This window comes from Suricata suricatta, chromosome 10 (assembly GCF_006229205.1).
Source record: "Suricata suricatta isolate VVHF042 chromosome 10, meerkat_22Aug2017_6uvM2_HiC, whole genome shotgun sequence".
NCBI classification, from domain to species: Eukaryota; Metazoa; Chordata; class Mammalia; order Carnivora; family Herpestidae; genus Suricata; species Suricata suricatta.
In genome coordinates, this window is record NC_043709.1 from 29,267,220 (window position 1) to 29,291,945 (window position 24,726).

Genomic DNA, 24,726 nt, shown 5'->3' on the forward strand with positions numbered 1-24,726 from the left:
CCCTCAGAGCCAAACAGGAGATAGTCAGCAAATTTATACTCGAATTGAACTAATAACTGAAATCTAAAGCTATTTCTTCTCTGCTTAATTGCTATGTATGGTATTTACTAAAACTAAATTCTATCATTAGACAACCAGAGACCCTGTAGTTAAGGTGTGTACTATGCCTTTCATTTACATAGAACATGTAACTTACCAGGTGTGGTTTATTATATCATTTTCTTGCTGCCAAGAATGCTTATTTCATATGTAATTTTCAGCTGAGTCTTTTATGCTTTGAGGTAGAGTAATAAAGGACATGGGCTTAGAATTTGAAGATCTGACTCTGTAATCTTTGACAATTATATGTAAACTATCTAGGAATCAGGTTTGTAATTTGCACACGTCGGTAACATCTTGTAACTCTATCAACTCCATAGCGTTGCTGAAGCGCCAATGATATTATGTGTAAGAAAGCCTGCTAAACAAATGGCGATGGTTACTATATAGCCTAATAATTTAAACAAAACAAAAAGTTTCTTTCTAAGGCTTCCTGCAGACTTGAACTTGCTGCCGAGTAAACCGGCTGCTCTAAAGCATACACTAATGAGCAGATTAGAATAGAAACACATAGCAGAAAAACATTAAGTGGATGAACAACATTCATTCATTCATTCATCTATCCAGCATCTGTATCACGAAGGGTAGTGAGTGAAAAATAGTGATTAAAGAAATTAAAGTCTGTCCTCCAGAGATTTAGTGCCTGTGTATATATCAATAATTAGCAAGCCGCCCCACTTTAGACCCAAACTTCCTTCCCCAGTCTTTAAGCTGTCGGGGACCCTCTTCAAATTCGTGGGCACTGTCTCTTTAACGTGTAATAGAACTCCGATTGCATTGATCATAGACTCTTTGCCCTCTCCCCACCATCGGTCTCTTTGTCATTCCGATGACAGCCTTCTTTCATTGTTTCAAGCCGCGGGGAGCTCGAAAGTTAGTAAACGGTGGCTTTCGTGCGTGGTCACACCTGACCTCGGCGTCTTGCCAGTCGGCCGGCCCGGGCCCCGCTTCCTCCCGCGCGGGCGACGCCTCGGGGCTCGACTGGCCACGCCTGGAGCGCGCGGTTTGACTGGGCCGCCGTTGTTGTAGTGACCGGGAGGCGCCGCCGCTCTGGGCGGACGGTTCCGGACGCCGCACGGTCCCCCCCTTCCTACCCTGTCCCCTCCCTTCCCCGGGTTCCCCCCGCCGGCAGGAGCCCGGCGCCGACCGCTCCTCCCATGGCCTCCGCCCCGGTAAGGAGGGGCTGGGGGGCGCCTCCCCGCAGCCGGTGCCGCGGGGCTGCGCTAGCATCTGGAGGGAGGTGGAGGCAAGCGTCCTCAGTCGGGTCCTGCGCCTCTCGCCCCGCGCCCCTCGCCCCAGGGGGCGGAGGAGGGGGACGTCCGCGTCTCCCTACCTGCTCCTGGGGCCGAGCCCTGGCTGGACCCCGGGGGCTCCTCCCGGCGTCCCGGAGCTCCGGACCGAGCCGGGGCAGCCCCATGGCCCCCAGAATTCTCGGAGGGTTCCCGTGGAGCGCCTGCGTCAGAATTACCTGGAGGGTTTGAAAAAGCCCCGGAGTGGGGGCCCCGCCTCGCGCCGGAGACTCCGAGCCCGCGGCCGGGGCCCAGGAACGTGCATTCCGATGAGTCGGCCCGGTGGCCCCGAGGGGGCGCCTGACTCCGGGAAGCGCCCGGGGTGGCGGGGACTGGTTCCGAGGGGGCGGCGGGCGCTCGTGCAGGGCCCTCCGGCTCCGCAGGCCCAGAGCCTGGATGGCGGTTCCCCGGCCGGGCCCCGGTGGAGGCGGCCGAGCTGACCCCGCGACGCCCGCATCCGACGGCTGCACCTGCTTTCAAAACTCGACAACTTTCTTCCCAGGAGGACCCCGTTCTGGAGCGATATTTTAAGGGCCACAAAGCTGCGATCACGTCCGTGGACTTCAGTCCCAACGGCAAACAAATTGGTAAGTTTTTTTTTCCTCTCTCTTTTTGTGATGCGACAAAGCCCACTTGGTCAGAAACCTTGCCTTCTGGCCACGCGGGGCCGCGGGAGAACACCGAGGACCTGTTGGGGGGGCGTTGAGAGCGGCCGCAGACTCGGGCGGGGCTGAAGACTTTCTCGAACTAACCGCCAGGAGGAGTGAGTGGGAAGGGGAGGGGTTTGTCCTCGGCCCAGGGAGGGTGGGGTGTTGGCCAGAGAGTTTGTGAAAAGTTGTGAGACCAAGTGGAGGAAGCGGGGAGAGAGGAGTCGGGGCTGTGCCGGAGGCCAAGGACCGAGAGGTCTCCGGTGACCCTTGCGAAACCCTTGTGGCTGGGAAGGAGCCGAGCGCCTGCGTGAAAGTAGGAACCTGCTCGGAAGTTCGCTCCTACCTGAGCCGGGAACTCAATCCGCGGGGCCGAAGCCCTTCCCCTGCGTGGTGACTCTGGTGGCCGCGTCTGCGCCTTAGCCAAGAGGATCCGGATGGCCGTGAGGTGGACCTGGGCAGGCAAGAGCTGCCTGTTGCTGGCGCTTTTAACAGTGGCCTATATCTTGGTGGAACTCTCTGTCTCGACTTTCCATGCCTCCTCAGCAGCGGGCCTTGCCAGGGAGAGGGGGGCCCAACCGCTCTCAGACCCCTGGGGAAAGGCAGAGGACTTGTCTCGACCGCTTTATGAGAAGCCCCCTGCAGATTTCCGTGCACTTGGGGAGTGGGGGAAAGCCAGCAAACTCCAGCTCAGCGAGGATGAACTGAAGCAGCAAGAAGAACTTATCGAGAGATATGCCATTAATATTTATCTCAGCGACAGGATTTCCCTGCACCGCCACATAGAGGATAAAAGAATGTATGAGTGTAAATCCCAGAAGTTTAACTATAGGAAACTTCCCACCACCTCTGTTATCATTGCTTTCTATAATGAAGCCTGGTCGACTTTGCTCCGCACCATCCACAGTGTTTTAGAAACTTCTCCTGCAGTCCTCTTGAAGGAGATCATCCTAGTGGATGACTTGAGTGACAGAGTTTATTTGAAGACACAGCTTGAAACTTACATCAGCAATCTCGATAGAGTCCGCTTGATTAGAACAAATAAGCGGGAGGGGCTGGTTCGAGCCCGCCTGATTGGGGCCACTTTTGCCACAGGGGATGTCCTCACTTTCCTGGATTGCCACTGTGAGTGTAATTCCGGTTGGTTAGAACCACTTTTGGAAAGAATTGGTAAAGATGAAACAGCAATTGTATGTCCTGTGATAGACACCATTGATTGGAATACTTTTGAATTTTATATGCAGACTGGGGAGCCCATGATTGGTGGATTTGACTGGCGCTTAACCTTCCAGTGGCATTCTGTCCCCAAACATGAAAGGGACCGACGGAAATCGAGAATTGACCCAATCAGATCGCCCACCATGGCGGGAGGACTGTTCGCTGTCAGCAAGAAATATTTCCAGTACCTTGGAACGTATGACACGGGAATGGAAGTGTGGGGGGGTGAGAACCTGGAGCTGTCGTTTCGGGTGTGGCAGTGTGGAGGCAAACTGGAGATCCACCCCTGTTCCCACGTGGGCCATGTATTCCCCAAGCGGGCGCCTTACGCTAGACCCAACTTCCTCCAGAATACTGCCCGGGCAGCGGAAGTGTGGATGGATGAGTACAAAGAGCATTTCTACAACCGAAACCCTCCAGCCAGGAAGGAAGCATATGGAGATATATCTGAAAGAAAATTGCTACGAGAACGGCTGAAGTGCAAGAGCTTTGACTGGTATTTGAAAAACGTGTTTTCTAACTTACATGTCCCAGAGGACAGGCCAGGCTGGCATGGAGCTGTTCGCAGCAGGGGGATCTCTTCTGAATGTTTAGACTATAACGCTCCTGACAGTAACCCCACAGGGGCCAACCTTTCTCTGTTTGGCTGCCACGGTCAAGGAGGCAATCAGTTCTTCGAATATACTTCGAACAAGGAAATAAGGTTTAACTCTGTGACAGAGTTATGCGCAGAGGTTCCCCAGCAAAAAAATCATGTAGGAATGCAAAATTGCCCAAAAGATGGGTTCCCCATTCCAGCAAACATTATATGGCATTTTAAAGAAGATGGAACCATTTTTCATCCCCACTCGGGACTGTGTCTTAGTGCTTTTCGGACACCTGAGGGTCGCCCTGATGTTCAGATGAGAACTTGTGATGCTCTCGATAAAAACCAAATCTGGAAGTTTGAGAAATAGAAGAGCACAACAGCACTTTCTTCCTGAGCGGACAATAGCTTTGAGAAAGTCAAAGAGCCTCAGCGAAGATTGTGCTTTATCAGAAATCACCCACTGGCCATCTGCGAGAGCTCCGTGAAAGCTGTGTTTCATTTTGGTGTAGAACACTGAAAGTGGGTGCCCAGAGAGCTGCTGTTTAATATTTCAAAGTGCCTTACTTATGGGTTGTTTTATTTAAACCCTCTGTCAGTATGGTTTCCTCTCCTTAAAGAAGTTGACTGTGAATTGAGCTATACAAAACATTTAAGTGCCAGACTTAATATTAAAGAATATAAACATCCAAGCCGAATGAGGGATGATTTATGTTGATGGATGAGTTCCCCGCCCATCTCTTTAAAAACAAAACTCATAAATGTGCAGTTTGAGCTGTTGCTATTTTTATTATATGTAGGATTTGAATTTCTTGTAGCCAGCACATTGAAGTTTAGGTGTTGTTTATTATTTTTTAAATTTTAATTATCCTTTAATCAACTAGAAATTGAAGTTAATCTTAAGGAGATGTATGTTTCATTGGAAGAGGGAATTAATTTGAATGTGAGTTGAGCGGTCTTTTTAACATGTAGACATCTCAGAAAGATGTACCCTCATCTGAATAAAACAGGGAAATATTTACATTCCACACTTGGTAAACTTGAGCTATTAGACTTAACTGACCTGTATCGATACCTCATTTTGCTCTGATTTTTTAAGCTGTCTTCTCTATGAACTCTTGTGTGGGGCATTTTCTGATTGCACTTCCTTAAGTTATGAATGTACTGGAAAAGGACTCATTCACAATACTATGCTTCCCTTTGTTAATGCTTAATCGTTTAAAGTAAACATGATTGTGGACTCTGAAGTTAAACCCAACTGTGTTTACTGAAATGTGTGAAACTGAAAGTGGGCCCAGTGCTACAAAGGCTGTGGAAGTCTTCTAGGAGTTCTTCCTGGTGAGGACATTGAAGGTTTTACCTTAAAACAAGGAAAAAGCCTGGCTGGATACTAGTGAGTGCTGCCTCTTACAGCCTATTTTCAGCACCGAGCACCACGCCTGGCACTTAGGCAGCTTTCAGAAAGTGGGTGAATGAATGAATGATGAATGAGTGAATGGCTCGGAATCATGGAATGTGATTTTAGTCATGTCATTCGACCAAAAGACTCCGTTTGGGCCTCAGTTTTCTCGTCTATAAAATGTGGATGCTGGATTAGACCTCAAAGATCCCTTCCAGCTCTGAAATGTGACTACACATTACAAACACTCGTGCAGTCTTTACAACGCTTTTTATCTCTTCCCTTTTAACACAGATTATGTCGTTCAGCAACATTCAGTCCAGTTATAAAGCTGGAAAAGAGAGGTAGTTTTAAAATTAAGTGGGCTGAGCTCAACTGAAGTGATTTATTTTGGATTGAGTGGAAAGTTGTTGTGGTCTGTGTTTGTATTCATTTTACTTGACAGTTGTTGAACCAATTTTGTTTTTATCTTTAATCTTTCAAACTCTAAAAGTAATCTTTTGGGCGAAGAATATAAATATTTTCCAAACTAAATTATCTGAGAAGTAACCACACTTAAAAGTGTATATATATTTATACATATGCATATATATACATATACACATACATACATCTACGTACATATATGTATATACTTTTACTGGTTTTGTGCCAAAGCTATAACCAAGAATCATAGGCTGAATTTAGAATCAAATCTCAATTAGTTCACTTTGGTCTAGATTTATGAAAAACACATACTCCGTAGAGAATTAGTCCACAGTACTCATAAGTAAAGTTGTTTTCAGCATGTACTTGGTGACTGGAGAGAAGGAACTTTGCACAATCGGAATTTAAGAAAACCTTTAGGATAACCATTTCAGAAAATAAAAGCACAACATGTCTTTATTATTTTGTTTCTCTTTTACAATGAAAATGTGTTAATAACTTTCATTAAGTTATTTAACAACCCACTTGAGGTTTATTAAAGAATTATGCAAATTTCATGTGCAAGGTACATGGCTCTGGGTGTAATTTAAGAAGGATTTATAATAATACTCTACATTTTGCAAAAATGGTTGTTTGACAGCATATGTTCTCCTAAACCTACCCTGTCCCAGTCTACTTTTTAATTTAAATCACCCTTTCTCTATTTATTTATTTGTTCTTGTTAGCCTTCCTCCCCCACACCCCCTCTCCCCCCATCAAATAGAAAAACTAAAATTAATTATTCTGGAAGTACTTACTGGCATTTTACTGCAGTATCTTTCTGCTCTTGTCAAAAAGTAAAGGGGGCATTGAAAAGTAGAGTACTTAATATTTTTACCTATTGCCTAAATTGTGGGATGTGATCCATTAATTTTTTTGCAAGAAATTTTAGGATAGTGCTGTATTTATATCAGTAACTTGAAATGAGTCCGGTTGTTCATTCCTCATGAAGATTTAGAGTAGTAACAGAAGAATGAGACTTTCACACTTTTGTCTACAGGCATTGCCAATTTAGTTTCAAAAACATACTGTAAAACTACAAATAATGTTTAGACTCCCTAATTCCCATTTATTGGTACCAAAGCTCTCTTGCTGTAGACAGTTAAGAGTTGATTTTTTTAGTTAGTTTACATATTAGTAACAGTTTCAGTAAAATATTTGGTAGACATGAGGTTTCCACTTTAAATGGTCACTATGCCATTTAGGGTCCAGACCTATGAGTAGATTGACTAAGTAGGCATTTCTAGCAGCCATCTTCCAGGTGCATGATAATGATCATCTGCAGGATCTCGAGAATGCAGAATAACTTGTTTGTGAAAGAAAATTTGTTTACTCACTAGTCCTAGGCTCTTGTGTATTCATTGTATGTTGGAAAATCAAACTTTCCTAGGTTGGAGCCAAGAGGTTATTTTTAAGTTGTATAGTCTTAGTGGTTTCAGGACTTAATACTTAGTTTTGATTAATTTGTCCCTTTCAGTTGCTGTTTTAATAATATTTAAATGAGCCCCAAAAATGTTGAGATTCAGATTAATATCTTTTAAACAATGAATTTTTTTCTGTGTGATGATTGATTCCCATCCTTTTTTTTTTCCTTTTGTTAACGGTTTTTTTTGCAATATTAAAACATAAAATAAAATGCATGACTAATTATTTTTGCAAATGGATTCTGATAATTTTAGTCTATGGGATCATTGTTTCTATGTGCACATTTGTCAATGGTAACAGAAGAGAGTTAAGCTTGTAATAATTTAGCTTATTTGAAAATAGAGACAAAATATTAAGAAGTCAAAGCTCCTGCATTATTTTGCAAGGTGTCATTACTCAACAAGTATTCTGAGTGGTGTTAGCACTATTAATGTCAGCGTTTACTACTCCTAAACAAACAGGAAACGATTGGGGAGCTCTGGGACCCACTGGAGGCTCTGTAAAAGGAAGCCAGTGAGCGCCTGAGCACATTAACGCAAATTTCAAAACCCTCAGCTAAAAAGAAATGTCTATTCCATAAACCACATAGCCTCACATTTCCCTCAACCTTCACTCTGCATCACCGCATCCGAAGTGTAATTGATTCCTTTCCGCCAGTCACATCTCTTCTTCCTCTTTGGTGATTCTGCCTCATGTCCCACACCCCTGCCTCACCCAGCTTGAGACACTGCCTGGGAATCACTATTGTAGGGACTCTGCTTTACACATCAGATGTCTTATAGCCACATTTAGGATATGTACGGTGGAGCTAAACATATTTTTACTAATCTTTTGGTTTTTTTATGTATAGTTTAAAAAGTTACTGTAAATATGTATGCTATAATCTTGCTGTCTTACTAAGTGACTGCAACCCTGTGCAAATCATTTTATCTCTCAGTTTCATGAAAGTAAAAAATGACTGGAAAAATCATAGAGACAATACATAGTGTTTGGCAGGGAGGAATGGAGAATGATTGCTAATGAGGATGGGTTTTTTAGGGGATGTGTGTGTGTGTGATGAGAATGTTCTAGAATTAGATAGTGGCAATGGTGGTAAACTTTGGATAAAACACTGAATTATACACTATAAAAGGGTGAATTTATAGCATATGAATTACATTTCAATAATATAATGTAAAGAAAAATATATAGAATATAAAGAAAATCTCAATAATATAAAGAAAAATCTTCAGGGGAAAAGAAGAGGCTGGAGAATTTTGTGTGTTCCAGAAAAGATTTCTGTGTCCCTCTTTGCCTACTAGACTTTAAAACCAAGCCAGCAGGGTTTACTAATACTTGAGTCATTTTATAGTTCAGTAGAATTAAGAAAGTTAGATATATATATATGTGAATTAGACTATGAGTGGGAATCTGTTTGTATTGGAATTTTTTCCTAAAATTTCAGGAAAACCTAAACCCTTTTGACCAGGCGGTAGGGATTATTATAAAAGGTGGAGCAAGTTCCTGAACTGAATAGTTGTCTGGGGCAAAAGTGAAGAGTAGACAAGTCCTTATGTCTTGCTAATAGTCAGACACTACTTTTCCTTCCTTATGCCAAGCTCGATCACCTCAGGCCGGCCCAGGAGAGTTGTCCTCTGAAGGCTGGGGGTGTCCTCAGCTGTCTGGTCACCTTTCTGCCCCTCTTATTTGCACTTAATCTGATTCTGTTCAAAGAGGGAATGGGAGGTACTCTATTTATCCTGTGTAACCTTATTTAGTTAATGCTACAGTAACTTTTGTTAATGTTACAGTGTCTTATGCTCTGGGTATACACACAGAGGGGAACAAAACAGGGGTGCTTCTTCACATGGTGTGAAGAATCCACAGTCTGATGATAGAGACAAATATTAACAAGTGAACACCCAAATCGTGTGCAGGTACAACTTGAAACAGGAAAAGGGGTGCATGCTGTGAAGAAAAGGAAGAGTGCTTTGAGGAATAACAATGGCGACATAAGTTTATGAGGTCAAGGACACCCCTCTGTGAAAGTTAGATTTAACTCAGGACCTGAGGGAAGAGTTAGTAGTGCAAAGACTAGAGAAAGAATAGCATATGCAGAAGCCAGGGGTGGGAAAGAACTTGTCCTTGATCAAGGAAATAGAAGAAGGCTAGAGGCACCTGGCTGGCTCAGTCAGAAGAGCATGCGACTCTTGATCTTGGGTCATGAGTTCGAGTCCCACATTGGGTGTAGAGATTACATAAACAAACAGACAAACTTTAAAAAAATTGCTTAAGGAAGGAAGGAAGGAATAAAGGAAGGAAGAGAAAGGAAAAGACTGGAAGGGGTAGAGCCTGTAAACAAAGGAAGAGAGAAAGCTTTGGGAGATGAAGTTGGAGGGGAAGGCAGAGGCAGTGAGACCTTGGAGGCTATAGCAGGTTAAATAGTGGCCCTTTGAATGATAGGTTCATGTCCCTGAAACCTGTAAATGTAACTATATTTGGAAAAAAAGTTCTTTCCAGACATAATTAAGGATCTCAAGAAGAGATCATCCTGGATTACCTTGTTGAGCCTTGAATCCAGTGGTATGTGTTCTTAGGAGAGACACAGAGGAGATAAGAAAAGGCGGTGATGTGAAGCCAGGTGCAGATATTGGAGCCATGCCGCCACAAGCCCGAGAGTGTCTGGAGGCACCAGAGGCAAGGAAGGGAATTTCCTTTAGAACTTTAGGGAGAATCCTGCCACACCTTGATATTGGACTTCTGGCCTTTGGGACTATAAGAGAATAAATCTGCTCTGTTTTAAGCCTCCAAAATTTTGGCAATTTGTTATGGCAGTCCCAGCAAACTAAGGCAGAGGCCATGTTTTAGGATTTTGTTCTAAGAGCTGGGAAAAGTCATTGAAGCGTGTTAAGGAAGGGAATGGCGTAATCTCATTTAGATCTCAAAAAAGATCCTCTGGCTACTCTGTGGGTACTGAACTATTAGTGGAGAAGCCAAGTAAGAGCTATTTTAGTAATACCAGCAGGAATTGATGATGGTTCAAACTAGGGTGGTGATCTGGGAAAAGAGAAATTTGGGAGTTATTATCATATACAGGTGGTATTGAAAGTTGTCAAAAGTTCAGAAACAACAGAAGTAAAACTAAGGAATCCTTGAAATACTAATTAGTAAAAGTGTATTGTGCACATACTGTAAAGACAGTTTGCAAACTGGGAGCTCTCAAAACATGCCGTGAGGCTCAGGGGCATGTTATAAAGCAGCTTCTACAGTGAGAAAGCAGTGACTTTATTTTTCACATTGATTGCTTGTAATATTAGAGTTCTTTTAAAGGATAGGGTGTTGGTCAGCAGTTACCTTGGGAAACAGTTCAAGTTTTTGCTTGTGATTTCCAGAGACATAAGCCAGAAATGACCCAGGTCAAGTTAGTTTTACAAAATAAGCTAAATTAATCTTTGTTTATATGATTAAACTGCTTTTGTCTACTCAGGGAATTTTCAAGGCTGGTCTCCATTTGTTTTTTATTTTAGCCAAGTCATGGGAATATTTGAGATCACCTGGGAAGAACATAGAACAATGAGGACAAATAGCCCAAGTCTAGTTCTAAAGTTCTCCAACCTGTAGAGAAGAAGAAGACATGGCAAAAGAATCCAAGAAGGAATAATCAGAAAGATAGAAGGAAAGCCATAATAGTAGGGTCTCATGAAAGCCAAGGTGTAGGGTGGGGTAGAAATGTGGAATTGAGATGTTAAACACTCATTAGAGAGTAGGGAGGGAAGTGTTGCAGAATTGAGCACTACTGGGCAGTGTAGAAGATCCAAGTGACATTAGTGGTTATGCATTTACAGTGTTTCCAGTCTGTTGGGGCGGGGGGTGGTTCTAGCCATTCTCACTGGCACAAATATAGGTCCAGAAAAGGCAGAGTGACTGGAATTTTGCTGGGAAAATTTGAAGGAAGGAGGGAGACTCAGGAGATTGAATATATATATATATATATATATATGATAGGGGGGCTTGTCAGTGGGCTAAGGAGAGAAGTGAAGGTGATGAAAAGAGAACCTCTGGAGAGTATACGTCAATGGACTGGAATGATATAGAAGTTACTTGACTAAGCTGTAAGGAAAGCAGCTTGTCAGAGGATGGTGGGTTTCAATTCATGATCTGGGAAGTGTTCAGTTTCTGCTGCTGATGAGATCAGGGCGTGGCCACGGATGAATTGTTGAGGAAGCCAGGAAGAAAAGGGCTCTGGAGTGTTCTGGTTGTCCCCTTGGTCGGAAGTGCTCTTCACCTCCTCACTCTGCTTGGCTGGCTCCTTCTTGTCCTTCAGCCTCTACTTAAAATGCTACCGATAACTCCATCTGAAGTAAGTGTTCTACCGCCACACAAAATTCTCATTATGACTTTTTGACGTAGCTTTCATGTCTGTTAGCACAATTTAAGATGACATGTTTGCCTGCTTGTTGCCTTGTTTTCCTCCTCTTCATCTGAATGTAAGCTCCTCATGTAGAGAATTTGCCTATTTTGTCCCTTAGGACTTTCCGGGCCCTGCCCACAATGCTTTATGTGGTATCGGGGTGAGATATCTGTTGACCGAACTACTAATATCAGGAGCTAGAGCGGAAAACTGTGCTGTGAGGCAGGTGGAATGTGAAAGAGAAAATGGTTGTCACTTGAAAGGGTTTCAGGGAACTTGGGGTTCCCAAGCAGAGTCAAGCATAGTGGTTGAGGAGGAGGGACTTTCAAGGAGCAGAATGTGGTTATAGGGAGACCATCTATTGGGTGCCCCCCTGGCCCAGTGGTGGCTTTGGGAAAGGAGAGAAGGCATGGGTGTCAGGGTCAGCTAAGGCAACATCCAGAGTGTTATAGGAGTGAGTGAATGTGATTGATGGCTGGAGGAGCTCAAGGTCTAGACTTCTGGTCGTGATTCAGGGAAACAGAACATAAAGTATGGTGGATTTATACTTGATAGCCTTTTAGAAGGTGCTGGGCTCTTGGGTTCCACAGGGTGGGTTGGGAGGTGATTAGAGGAGAGGGGATGAGCAAAAAATAATAACCTGTGAAGTGTTTCCATCCCTTTTTATGAATGAAGGTTCAGGAAATTTCCTGAAGCCACATAGCTAGTAAGTGGCACAGCCTGGCTGGGCCTGGATTGGAGTCTGATTCTGGAGCCACATTCTTTTCCTTTAGGCCAGCTTCTCAGGGCAGCACTCCAGTTTGTTCAGACGTTAGAAGAGTTTAAAAGTACTGTCCCACGGTTTGCAGAATCTGAGCTGAACTTTAGAAAAGTTTCCATTTAAAATTGTGTAATTTTAACATTGAAGTTGTCACTTTTCTCCGCTTTTTCCCTTTAAGGTTATGCTGTCATGGACTCAGATCCTATTAGCCTGTGGGTTATTTATAGAAAAAATAAAGAACAAGTAATTTCTTTCTTTTTTCACTGAATAGAAACAGAATGAAATTTGGAAGTTTGAAGTTGTTTTCCTCACAGTGAAACCATAATAAATGTTTGCCAGAAATTCTTTTTCTATTATGGTTCTTGATGGCAACCTGTGTAGCGGCTTTGTTAAAGTTTCTCCTACTGTGATGGTTCAAGAAATTATTCCTGAGTGCTAGTGTGTGCAGAGCACAGTGTTTCTCTACTTTCGATGTACATCAGAATTAAATGAGAAAGTGGTAAGGAAAAAAATTCAGATTCCTCAGTCTAACCCCAAAGAATGTTTAATTTACTGGAAGTACACATTTTAAACAAAGTTCACAGTAATTATAATGGAGACCATCCATAAAAGCCCAGTGCTTCTGAAAGCACTGAGTTATTGGTTAAATTCCCAGGCTTTGGAGGCTGATAGAAACGGGTTAAAAGTGGACTCCATTGCTTTTTGCCTCCATGACCTTGGGCAAATTACTTAACCTCACTAAGCCTCATTTCCTCATCTGTACAAGAGGGTTAATGATATTTACTTGCCTTGTTGTGAGGATTAAATAAAATAATACTTATAAAGTCTTTAGAAATACTTGGCCCCTGGTAACAACTCAGTAAAGGTGTATGTCCTTGTGATTGACCATCCTCATAGAGATGTGGAATTTGAATAAGTTAAATTAAGTTCTCCTGATTGTCATTACCGAAGATTATTCTTAACACCCCCAGCTCCTTTTAGACCATGCTTACACTAGCAAGATAATGACTTAGTGTCAGCTAGAAGGAAAAGATGCTTAAGTATTTCCTCATTCAGGGCAGAGGAATTTTAAGTTAGTGCTATCATTTATATTACTATATAGTGCTTGGATAGCACAAACAAATTCTGAAAGTATTAGATAGAGATCAAAGTGTATGTAGTGGAGATTAGAATATTATCTTTTTACTGGGCAGCCCTTTCCCTTGTATCTAAGTTTATAAAGTTTATGTAAGCATACATAAATGTGTATGCTTACAAGTGATTTTTTTCTTAAAAAACAGTTATAGAGATCTCCTCACAGATTTCCTTAGAATATGTCCTTATTTATTTTTCCTTGAAGAAGGCCATCTAGAGTTTCTTTTGTGACCCAAAGACCAGCATGAACCTGGAAATGCAACAGGAAGTACAAAATCAATGTGCCCTCAAACCAGAAATCTGAGTTAACTTCTGATAGTAGGGTATACGTGGGACATAATCAGAGTTCAAATACATAGAAGGACCCCTGAAATAGTGGAAAAATTCAAGAATTTCTATATGAAGGTGATCTGAATTATTAGGACTCCCTTGCATATGGGATGGAAAGGCCTGAGAGGGATATAATCCGAATGTATAAAGTTGTAAAAGACACTTTATTGTGAACGTAGACCTTCTTGTAAGTTCAAAAACATGTACCCTTTGACCCATCAATAATTCCTTTGGGAATTGATCACAATGATGCTTTTGTACACATCAGGAGTGACTCATGTATATTACAGCATCATTTGTAAAAGGGCAAGACTAAATAGCATAGACTGGTTAAATAAATTAAGGTTTAGCCACACAATAGAATACCATGTAGCTATTAAAGAGAATAAAGCAGTCTTCTCTGTCCAGTCATGACAGAGTAATTGGTAGCCAAACCTGCCCTCTAGCCTAACAACAACTGTAAAATGAGACCAAATATATGAGGCAAGTGTATTCAGGCATTACACAACAAAGAGTGCACAACTGTTAACAGTCCCTGCAAGGAGGGAAACACGAGGTGAGCCCGCAGCCCCCTGGGCCCCGTCCCAGGGGTGCGCTTCCTGCAGAACAGCCAGGAGGTAGAGCCCGAGCAGCGGCATCCTGGCAGAGCTGGGGCAGCGGAGGTCATAGTTCTAGAAATCCTTCTGGACGCAAGTACTCAAAGAATGATGGACACATATTAGAGAAGGCCACAGAGGCCAGCTTGAAGGGGCTCTCACTAGCCAAATTTGGAATAGTTTGAGAGTCAAAGTGAATAATGACAGCTATGGATTACAATCTGAGTCCACACTCATAAAATAAGTTAGTGAATAAATAGATAAATGGAGGAAAGGGGAGAGTTCTTCCTTACAATAGTAAATTAACAAATTATATATTCATCAGTTAAATTATTAATGAATATAATTTCTAATTAGTAAATTACACAAAGAATGATGGGTTGGAAGACTCAAACTGGAGGGAAATGCCATTTCCTTCTAGGATATGGAATTCCTGGTGGAGCAAACGTCTAGAAGCAACTGCAGGTTTGGATAAAACAAGGAGTGAGAGATCTTAGAGTGGCTCAAGTTACTGCTAGTTAAGGCAGCACAGTAGCTTTTGGTTTTTTGGATGTGATGGGAAGCGAACACGTTCTCCCTGACGTGTCCCTTGTTACCTCCAGAGACAGCAGTAGCCTAGGTGCACATGGACTTTGTTTTACCTTTTGTCTCAATGAAGATTTCCTGAAACAGTGAATTATTATTTTGGGATAGAAATCGTTTTTTTTCAGGGGTAAATCTAGTTAACCTTTTCTCTTAGCTTCTTTCCTTTGACATTTTATCTCAAAATAGACCAGTTGGATGATGAATGATACAAGTGTTGACATTTGAAATTAGGTGGTGATGTTTATATAGGGTGTGGTTCAGTGGAAATGAATGAAAGTAAATGCCACGTTGACGCTCTGCAACACTGATACCAGTAGTCAAATACCTTTCATTACCATGGTGTTAGAGTTTAGTGGGTGAGGTTAAGGAAGTTAGGATGAAAAATGTGGAAGAAATATAGAGTGTACCCTGAGCCACACAGTGGTAATTGGGACATCTTTGCTTCTGGTATTTCATAATTAATAGGCCTCTGAAGTGCCCCTTTGCCCAAAGGTGAGGCTGTCCCTGACCTCTGAACCGCTTGCTCCTTCTGCTCTCTCACTTCTTTTCACCAGGCTTCACACCAGGATAGCAAGTGCTGCTTTAATGTGGACATGCACCCATTGTGTTTGTAATTTTTGAATATCCACTTGGTTAAGAGGCTTATTTCCTTTCCTGAAAAAATATGTGAAGTCTCAGTCCTGTGTCACCTTCTCAGTTAAGCTTCATAGTCTTATTCCTCTGACCCCCTCCCTCCATTAATTGTTGCATCACTGTTGTTATACTATAATACCATTTTTCCTGCTTCTTTTTTTTTTTATGTTTTATTTATTTTATTACAGTGAGAGACAGAGCATGAGAGGGGGAGGGTCAGAAAGAGAAGGAGACACAGAACCAGAAGCAGGCTTCAGGCTCTGAGCTAGCTGTCAGCACAGAGCCTGACGCGGGGCTCAAACCCGCAAACTTGAGATCTGACCTGAGCTGAAGTCGGAGGCTTAACCGACTGAGCCACCCAGGCGCCCCCTGCTTCTTAACATGTTAAGTGTTAGGGACCCTGTAAACCTTCAGTGAATTAATGAATTGTACACATTAACTCTTTCCACTGCCTCCCTCTCATTTTCTTGTCAACCCACACCACCCAGCTCTGATCCCACCACTTACGGCATAGTTCTTATTGTCAAATCAACAACTGGTCCTCGGGCCCAGGGCCAGTTTTATGGGCATAGGCCCCATGTAGTCACTTAGGACTGATTTAACGCCCTGCTGTCACTGTTCTGAAATTCTTAGCAGTTTTTCTACAAGGGCCCCCCACACTGACTTTTTACACCAGGCCCACAAATTATGTAGCTCCTCCTTCTTAGACCTGATGTTACTCTAATCTCTTGAAAGCATTTAATACAGCTTGTCACCCTCTCCAAATACTTCTTAAGTTCCTGGACAGCAAAGTCTGCTTGTCCCCTTCTATTTCATTTATGGCTCCTTTAGGTACCTTCACCCTCTTCTTCATCTAGATTCACTCCCCGAATAATCCTAGGCGGTGTCCAGTCCTTGCTTTAGACAGCGGCTGCTGCTGACGGTAGCAAAAGAACCCAATAATAATGGGTACCTCTGAATGTCTTCTGTGTGACAGGCATGGATTACAAGTATCATTTCATGTAATACTTAACTCGTTTGCAGATTTAGTGTCCCAGGCATAGAAAGGCTGAGTAACTTGCCCAGGGATACATAGCTTGTAGATGATGGCTTGGATTTGACTCAGGGAGTCTAATTTTATAGTTTGCTCCTTTATCCACCACAATGAACAGTTAAAATCTCTCCCTGAGCTCTTGGTGGGTATATCCATCCTCCTAATTGACATTTCTACTTATATGTCTAATGGTATCTCCAGCTTACTGCATCCTAAAAATAACTCTTTGATTCCCTCCCCACCCTGCCTCACTGCCAACCTCTATCTCTTCTGCTTCTTCTTTTAAACACATTATTTTTTTAAGTTTATTTATTTTGAGAGACAGAGACAGCACACTAAGGGGAGGGGCTGATAGATGAAGAGAGAGAGAGAGAGAGAGAGAGAGAGAGAGAGAATCCCAAGCCGGCTCCTCACTGTCTGTGAAGAGCCCATCACAGGGCTCAAACCCATGAACCAGGAGATCATGACCTGAGCTAAAATCAAGAGTCAGATGCTTAACCGACTTAGCTGCCTGGTCTCCCTTCTTCTGATTTTTCTAATCTCATTATATGGCCCTAAGATTCATCTGGGTGCCCAGTCCAAAAGCCTGGCATGTTTGCTTCTGCTTTCTCTCTTATATTGAGTCCAGTAGCAAGCTGCATAGGCTCTACCTTTAAATATATCTTAATTTTGACCACGTCTCCCACTTCTCCAGCTTAGTCCAAACCACCACCTTCTCCTGACTGGATTATTGCGGTAGCCTCCTAATTGATTTTCTTCTTCAAGTCTGACCCCCTCGACCCTGTATATTCTGCACAGAACGATCAGGGTGATATTTTCTAATTTTTTTCTAAATGTTTTATCGAAATATAAGATATGTACCCAAATTGGACAAATTGGTAAATTTTCACAACGTGACATGCCCTTTAACAAATACCCAGAGCGAGGAACCTTACTAGTGCCCTCAGGAGTCCCCCCTTGTGCTCCCTGGTAGCTACTAATCTCCCTCCTTTGACCACCCAGTAATCTGTGTACTGATTTATAACTGTTGATGAGATTTACTACCTCGTGAACTTCATATAAATGAAATCTAATTCCACAGCAGGTACGCAATGTGGATATACCACAACTGATATATCCATCTTTGATGGGTAGTTAGATATCTAGTGTTGGTCTCTTTTGGATCATACTGCCACAGTCTTTTGCTAAACATAGAATAAGAATTTCTGTTAGGGATATACCTGGAGTGGAATTGCTGAGTCAAAAGGTAAGTATATATTCAGCTTCAGTAGATATTTCAAAGCAGTTTTCCCAAACGGTTATAACCACCAGTGTTATAACGAGATCCACATTTTCATCAAGGTGTGGTATTACTTATCTTTTTCATTGTAGTCATTCTGAGGAGTGTGTAGTGTATCTCACTGTGGTTTTAATTTGCATTTTCCTTGAGACTAAATTGACAGCCTTTTCATGTGTTTATTGACCATTTAGTATCTTCCTTTATAAAGTGCCTGTTTAAGCCTTTTACTTATTTTTCTGACTTTTCTTACCCATTTGTAGGGTTCTCTACAGATTCTTTGTTAAATGTGGTGTGTATGTACTGCATATATGCTCTTTCACTCTATGACTTGCCTTTTCACTCACTTGGTAATAATCTTTCAGTGAACACAGTTTCTTAATTCTAGTGTAGTACATATTGTTTTTCCTCTAGCAGTTTTAGTAATTTAATAATTTTCATGTCCTGTTTATTGCCTACCCCAATGGCCATGAAGGTATTCTCCCATGTTCTATCTAGTCTAAAAGTGTGTTGTTTTACCTGTCACATTTAGATAGATCTGCAGTCTACATAGAATTATTTTGTGTATGGTATAAAATGCAAACGTCAAGATACATCGTTTTCCCTTATGAATACCCAGTTGACCCAACATCGTTTTTTGTAACGGCCATCCTTTTCTTGCTGTCAGGGTGGTCGTTTTCATAACTCGGATCATAAGAGCTTCTCTCCCCTCCCCCCAATCCTTGAAAGGTTTCACACGGCACTTATGGAATACATACATGTCTTGCCATGGCTCTTGGCCTGGCATCAGCATTCTTCTCAGCTTTCGCCCCACCGTTCTCGTTTTCGGCCCTCCACCGTGGACTTGCTGGTCTCCTTGCTGTTCATCAGTCTTATAACCACAGTATTGTCTCAGGAGTCGTGCCTGGGGTCCCTTCTGCCCAGAGTGTGTTCTTCCTGCGCATTTCAGCCTGAGTCACTCCTCACTGCACTCAGGTCTCTGCTCAGATGCCCTTTCCTCAGGAAGGACCACTAACCACTCCGTACAACACTAAGGATGAAGAACATCGAAACGTCCCGTGAGCATCTATGATACTGTCAGAGAACGGTTTCACAATCAGTGAGGTCAGCGCCCGCCAGGCAGCCTCTCCGTTCTGTTCATCAGGTTTATCAGATATCACTGGTTGGAAGGAGGACTAAGTGTCATCTTTATCTTTGTGACAGGTAGCAGCTCTTCCAAGCCAGGGTAACTGTTCTGCCTTCATCGTTTTCAGCTTTTCAATTTGAAGAAGTACTTTTGAAGACTTCCATTTTAAGAATTGTGAGAATTTTGCTATGAAAAGTCTTCATTATTGTGTTCTTAAGTTAATGTTAATTTCTGAGGTTTGGGGTTTTGTGGGTTTGTCCTCACCCTGTTTTTTAACGCTTTTTTCCTCCTTTCCTTTTATGTTGCTTGCTATACATGTGCAGCAAAAGGACATTGGTTATTTTTACGCTTTCATAATTATTACTGTTACTGCAGTGCCATGCTCTCACTGCACTGTTTGCTCTCCTGCAAACCAACTACCTCTCATTTTCAGTTAGAGAAGTCCTATTCAGTTTTGTCTGTTGTCTTTTCAGCTATTACAGTCATTTGGATTAAAAATTCAATTTCAGTGAAAAAAATGGGTTAAAGACCTAAATGTGAGATCTGAAATCATAACACTAAAAGAAAAATAGGCAGTAATTTCTTTGACATCAGCCATAGAAACATTTTTCTAGATATGTATCCTCAGGCAATTGAAACAAAAGCAAAGATAAACTATTGGGACTATACAAAAAAAAAAAAAGCTTTTGTACATTGAAAGATACTACCAACAAACCAAAAGGAAACCTAACTTAGTGAATGGGAGAAGATATTTGCAAATGATGAATCCAATAAGGGACTAATATCCAAAATATATAAAAAACTTGCAACTCAACTTCCAAAAACCAAATCATCTGATTTAAAGATGGACAGAGGAGCTGAATAGATGTATTTCTAAAGAAGACATACAGATGGCCAAGAGAAATATATAAAGATGCTCAACACCACTAATTGTGAGGGAAATACAAATCAAAACCACATGGGATATCACTTTATACCGGTTATAATGGGTAGAATCAAAGAGACAAGAAATAAGTGTTGGCAGGGTTGTGAAGAAAGAAGAACCTTCATATACTGTTGGTGGGATCATAAATTGGTACAGCTACTCTGAAAAACAGAATGGAGATTCCTCAAAATATTGAAAATAAAATTTTATGATCTAGTAATTCCATTACTAGCTATTTACCTAAAGAAAATAAAACACTAATTTAAAATGATATATGCATCCCTGTGTTTACTGTAGCATTTTTTACAGTAGCCAAAATATGGAAACAACCCAAGTGTCCATCAGTTGATGAGTAGATAAAGAAGGTGTGGTACACACACACAACACACACACACACAGAGGACTATTACTCAGCCACAAAAAGGAATGAATTGTGGCAACATAGGTGGACCTCAGAGATATTCTAAGTGAAATAAGTCAGAGAAAGACAAATACCATATGATTTCATTTGTATGTGGAATCTAGAAAACAAATAAATGAAGACGAACCAAAAAAAGCAGAAACAAACCAATAAATACAAAGAATACATGCTTGCCAGAGGGGAGGCTGGGGGGATGGGCACAGTAGGTGAAGGGGAGTAGAAGGTACGGAAAATGAACGAATAATTTCTAAAAGTCCTCTGAACATGTACAATATTAATGAATTGTCTCTCCTATGATATTGTGATTCCTTGAGGTAAGGGAATGTGTCATCTTTTTGTAGATCTTATTTGCAGCATAATACTTTAGATATTGAATAGTGTAATGCTTTCCAGCCATAAGACATTACTGGGTCAGTGAACAAAATTGGAAAATAGTTGGTAGATTAAAGTAGTCAGTAATAAATTTCCTAAAGTTGATACTGCTATGGGTATGTAAGAGACTATCCTTATTCTTAGAAAAAACACAATGAAGTATTTAGGAGTAAGGCACCATGATAATGTACTCAATTCCAAATGGTTGGGGGGTGGGGGTGGAACTTCGTGTGTGTGTGTGTGTGTGTGTGAGAGAGAGAGAGAGAGAGAGAGAGACAGCATGTAGCCTCGCTGATGTATACAGAGTTGAGTACAAGTGAGCATAAGAGAAAATTATGAACCACGTGAGGCAACATATTAACAACAGGTAGATCTGGCAAAGGGTAGGGGTGCTGGGTGGCTCAGTCAGATGAGTGTCCTACTTTTGATTTTGGCTCAGGTCATGATCCTAGGATTGTGGGAGCCTACGGCAGGCTCCTATTGAGCATGGAAACTACTTAAGATTCTTTCTCCCTCTGTCCCTCCCCACTGTGTGCTCTCTCTCTCTCTCTCTCAAAAAAAAAAAAAAGATCTGGCAAAGGGTGTATTAATGTTCTTTATACTATTCTTATGTTTCCTCTTAAGTGTGAAATTACCTTCACATAAACAGGTTTTAAAAATCATCATTCCCAGCTGTCTCAGGAAAAGCATTCAGTCTCGATGACACAGATGCGAAGTAACTGTCTCAGTCATCCTGGGAGTTAGAGACAGAACTACTCCTAGTCCTGAGGGCCTGTGTTATGCACTGTTCTAGTAAATGTCACTGAGCTCCAGTCAGGTGCAGGGGCCAGTAATCCTGCCTGCCTTGTGCTTGCATAGAACACAGCTACCTTTGCACATTAGTGATGTAACTTTGAGTTGCTTTTAAAATTATTTTTTCCATGACCTGGTCAGGCTTAAAAACCTCCAGCCCCTCTGTTACCTGGACATCTCGTTACTAGTTACGCTGCCCATTGTAATGAGACATGCCTACATTTGCATTTTAACAATCAGTGGTTTGTTCTTCTCTTTCTTGATAGCTACTGCTTCTTGGGATACGTTCGTCATGCTATGGAATTGCAAGCCACAAGCTAGAGCTTTCAGATACGTGGGTCACAAGGATGTGGTGACTAGCGTGCAGTTTTCCCCACTTGGAAACTTACTGGCATCTGCTTCTCGAGACAGAACCATTAGACTCTGGATTCCTGATAAGTAAGAGAAACAAAGTAACACCTGATATGCTCTGGATTTAGGAATGTGAAAGAAAATGAGCCTGGAGGTTCCTTCTGCATTTCTCGAGAATGCCTGAACCCCCAGTTACCTGCGCCGTTCTTACTCTGAATCGCGGGCGAGATGTGCTGCCCTTGTCATAAAGTTAGCAAACTGTTTCATGCCATTTTTCCATCATTAACACTGAGTTATCTCTTCTATTTGAAACCTATTTCTAACCATGGAAATAGGCTTCACGTTTCTTTTTTGTTTTTTCTTTTCTTTTTTTCTTTTGTGGCAGGGGGATGGTTATCAATCCCTTTCTAAATCTGATGTAAACTTCACAATGTCTCCCTGGAGAGATACAAACTGACACATATAACTGAAATTTTATAGTTTATTAATCTACTAGTATCAATTTGTGGATCTTCTGTGGGTCATTGGATCTCCAGTAATCCCTGTGCCAGAACTATTCATGGATGCATAGAATTCATTATTGGGCTCTGAAGTTTTCTTGCTAAGGAAAGTTTCTGAAAAATGTTTAAATCATTGCATTTGACACATCATTATGACAAATGTCTCTATACGAGGCCTTTTAAATCCTAGCTGATAGCTTATCTATTTTAAGCCATTATGGAGCCATGATATTTTAAAAAGCTTTTGAACTTTTTTTTTGAACTTTTAATTATATGTTTTCAAACACATATGAAAATAGAAGAAATAGCACAACATTCCCTTCCCCCATCCTCATCAACTAAATCCAACAGTTATCAGGATCAACAGTTATCAGTTGTTTCACCAACCCCCCCCCCTTTTTCTTTAGCTAAAGTATTTTTAGAACAATCCCACATATTATATCATTTCCTCTGGTAAGTACCTCAGGGAATAAGCATTTGAGCATTTTCCTTGGCTCTTTTGTGGCAGGAGTTGATTTGCGGTATGTGACTGAACAGGCTCAGGCACTCCCAAATGAAAGTGCACGTGGCATTTTCATGGTATCGGGCACTTATTTTTTTTGCCACCACCCAAGGGAATCTCCATGCTGAGAAATCTGAACATTACCCTGATGGTAGCAAAAATGACTGAAGAGAAGAGACATATGATGACACTATGGGTGGCAGTGTAGAAGGGAACTGGGAGGGAGAGAGACTGGTTTGGGTCCAAAAGGGAAACTGTTTTCTAAAATCCTTACCTTTGGGTATTCAGGGCTAGTGGTTTTGCTGTCTTCAGCACAACACAACTTCAGGCCCCCCGTATGCATTCTAGGAACTCTCAGTGAGCAAACTGTACAAGGGTAGTGAGCTAACGGCACACGGAGTCGTTAATCTGTACTGGCTGATCCCAGTGCCACAGTTAGGCTTGTGTAGATGCCTCTGGTTCCTTTTTCTAAACCCTGTCATATGGAGCCAGGGCAGTCATGGATTATGGCAGTAGGCTGGAAGCTGGTATATCAGTTACTGCAGTTTAGCAGTCCTCAAAACTTGGCTTAATACAGAAACTATCATTTATTATTTTGTGGGTCTTCTGGGTGATTCTTGTGCCCCATTTGAAGTTGGCTGTTAACACGGCTACGAAGCTAGCGGATCCAGCACTCACCCACCCATACGCCTGGGGCCTGGTGCTGGTTATTGGCTGGGGCACCCTGGTCTCCCAGAGGGCCTCTCTCCAGCCGGATAAGGACTTCTGACCATGTGCCAGCTGGGTTCTAGGACAGTAAAAATGGAAGCTGCTAGACCTTTGAAGGGCTAGGTCTGAAACTTCCACAAGGTCACTTCTGCCTCCTGCTATGGTCAGAGTAAGCCACAGCCAGCCCAGATTCAGAAGGAGAATCCACCTCCTTGGGGCGGGGGTTGGTGGGGGGCAGTGTGCGCACAGGGATAAGAGGGATGCTAGGCAGCTGTATTTGGAGACAGGACAGCCAGTGACTGGCAGACTAGGGAACAATAGGAGGAGCAAGCAAGGAAGCGGTTCTGGCCTGGAGTCCGTCAGGGCAGAAAGTGCAGGTAAATTTGTGGGAGGCAGAGAGCCAATGTCTAGGCAAGTGAGGACCTAACCAGTTAAACAGCTGTGCAACAAACACAAGGCACTCCTTTTGTGGTTTTTTATATCCTTCTTGTTGAGTCCAGATCCAGGAATTGGACCAGGCTGTAGCCGAGAGGAAAACCCCTGAGAAAGAAAGCAAGCAGGTCGGCTGCTGGAGTGCGGACTGTCTCCTGGCGTCGCAGTCACACCAGATGCCAGTCTTGTCCTTGTTTTCTCTGGGCTGTGGTCTTGAATTCAGGCCAAACCGCCTCCTGTTATGCATAGAACTTTCCCTGGAAACCTCACTGAACCAGGCCCTGAATACTCCTTCCCATTTTTTTAAATATCAATTTTCATTTTTCCTGGAGTAAATATATCAGGTGATGGAGATTCATTACCAAGTCACTTTTGCCTTCTCCAGACGACTGGAGGGATAGGCCAGGGTGGATGTAAGAACCAATAAGCAGTGACTCTTCCCAGTGTAATTTAACAAAACATATCGAGCGTTTGTTATGTGCCTGATATTGTGCTAGGTGCTGGTCTTTAAAAAAAATTTTTTTTTAATGTTTGTTTATTTTTTGAGACAGAGAGAGGGAGAAAGAGAGCAGGGGAGGAGCAGAGAGAGGGGGAGACACAGAATCTGAAGCCAGCTCCAGGCTCAGAGCTGTTACCCCAGAACCTGGTGCGGGTCTTGAACCCATGAGTAGTGAGATCATGTCCTGAACTGAAGTAGGGTGTCCAGCCGACTGAGCCACCCGCCTCTCCCTT

General features: G+C 42.4%; 2 protein-coding genes across 3 annotated transcripts in view; both read left to right on the forward strand.

Moving 5' to 3' along the window:
• The first annotated feature begins 1,057 nt into the window (after nucleotides 1-1,057).
• The window catches only part of POC1B (POC1 centriolar protein B), a 92,732-nt gene continuing 69,063 nt past the window's right edge, over nucleotides 1,058-24,726 (forward strand). Inside the window, exons 1-3 of one of the 2 annotated variants that reach the window (XM_029953803.1) lie at nucleotides 1,058-1,271; nucleotides 1,891-1,975; nucleotides 21,768-21,939. In XM_029953803.1, the coding sequence (XP_029809663.1) occupies nucleotides 1,257-1,271; nucleotides 1,891-1,975; nucleotides 21,768-21,939 (272 nt within the window). In that variant the 5' untranslated portion in view covers nucleotides 1,058-1,256. The remainder of the gene's footprint in view (nucleotides 1,272-1,890; nucleotides 1,976-21,767; nucleotides 21,940-24,726) is intronic. The other variant, XM_029953802.1, reaches the window with a different exon arrangement.
• LOC115303850 (polypeptide N-acetylgalactosaminyltransferase 4) lies at nucleotides 2,222-5,092 on the forward strand. Its single transcript, XM_029953801.1, has one exon. It carries the CDS (start codon nucleotides 2,473-2,475, stop codon nucleotides 4,207-4,209), a length of 1,737 nt encoding a protein of 578 aa, XP_029809661.1. The 5' UTR covers nucleotides 2,222-2,472; the 3' UTR covers nucleotides 4,210-5,092.

Coding starts and splice junctions, on each gene's coding strand:
- LOC115303850 (XM_029953801.1), top strand. CDS start 2,473: ATGGCCGTGAGGTGGACCTGGGCAGGCAAGAGCTGCCTGTTGCTGGCG.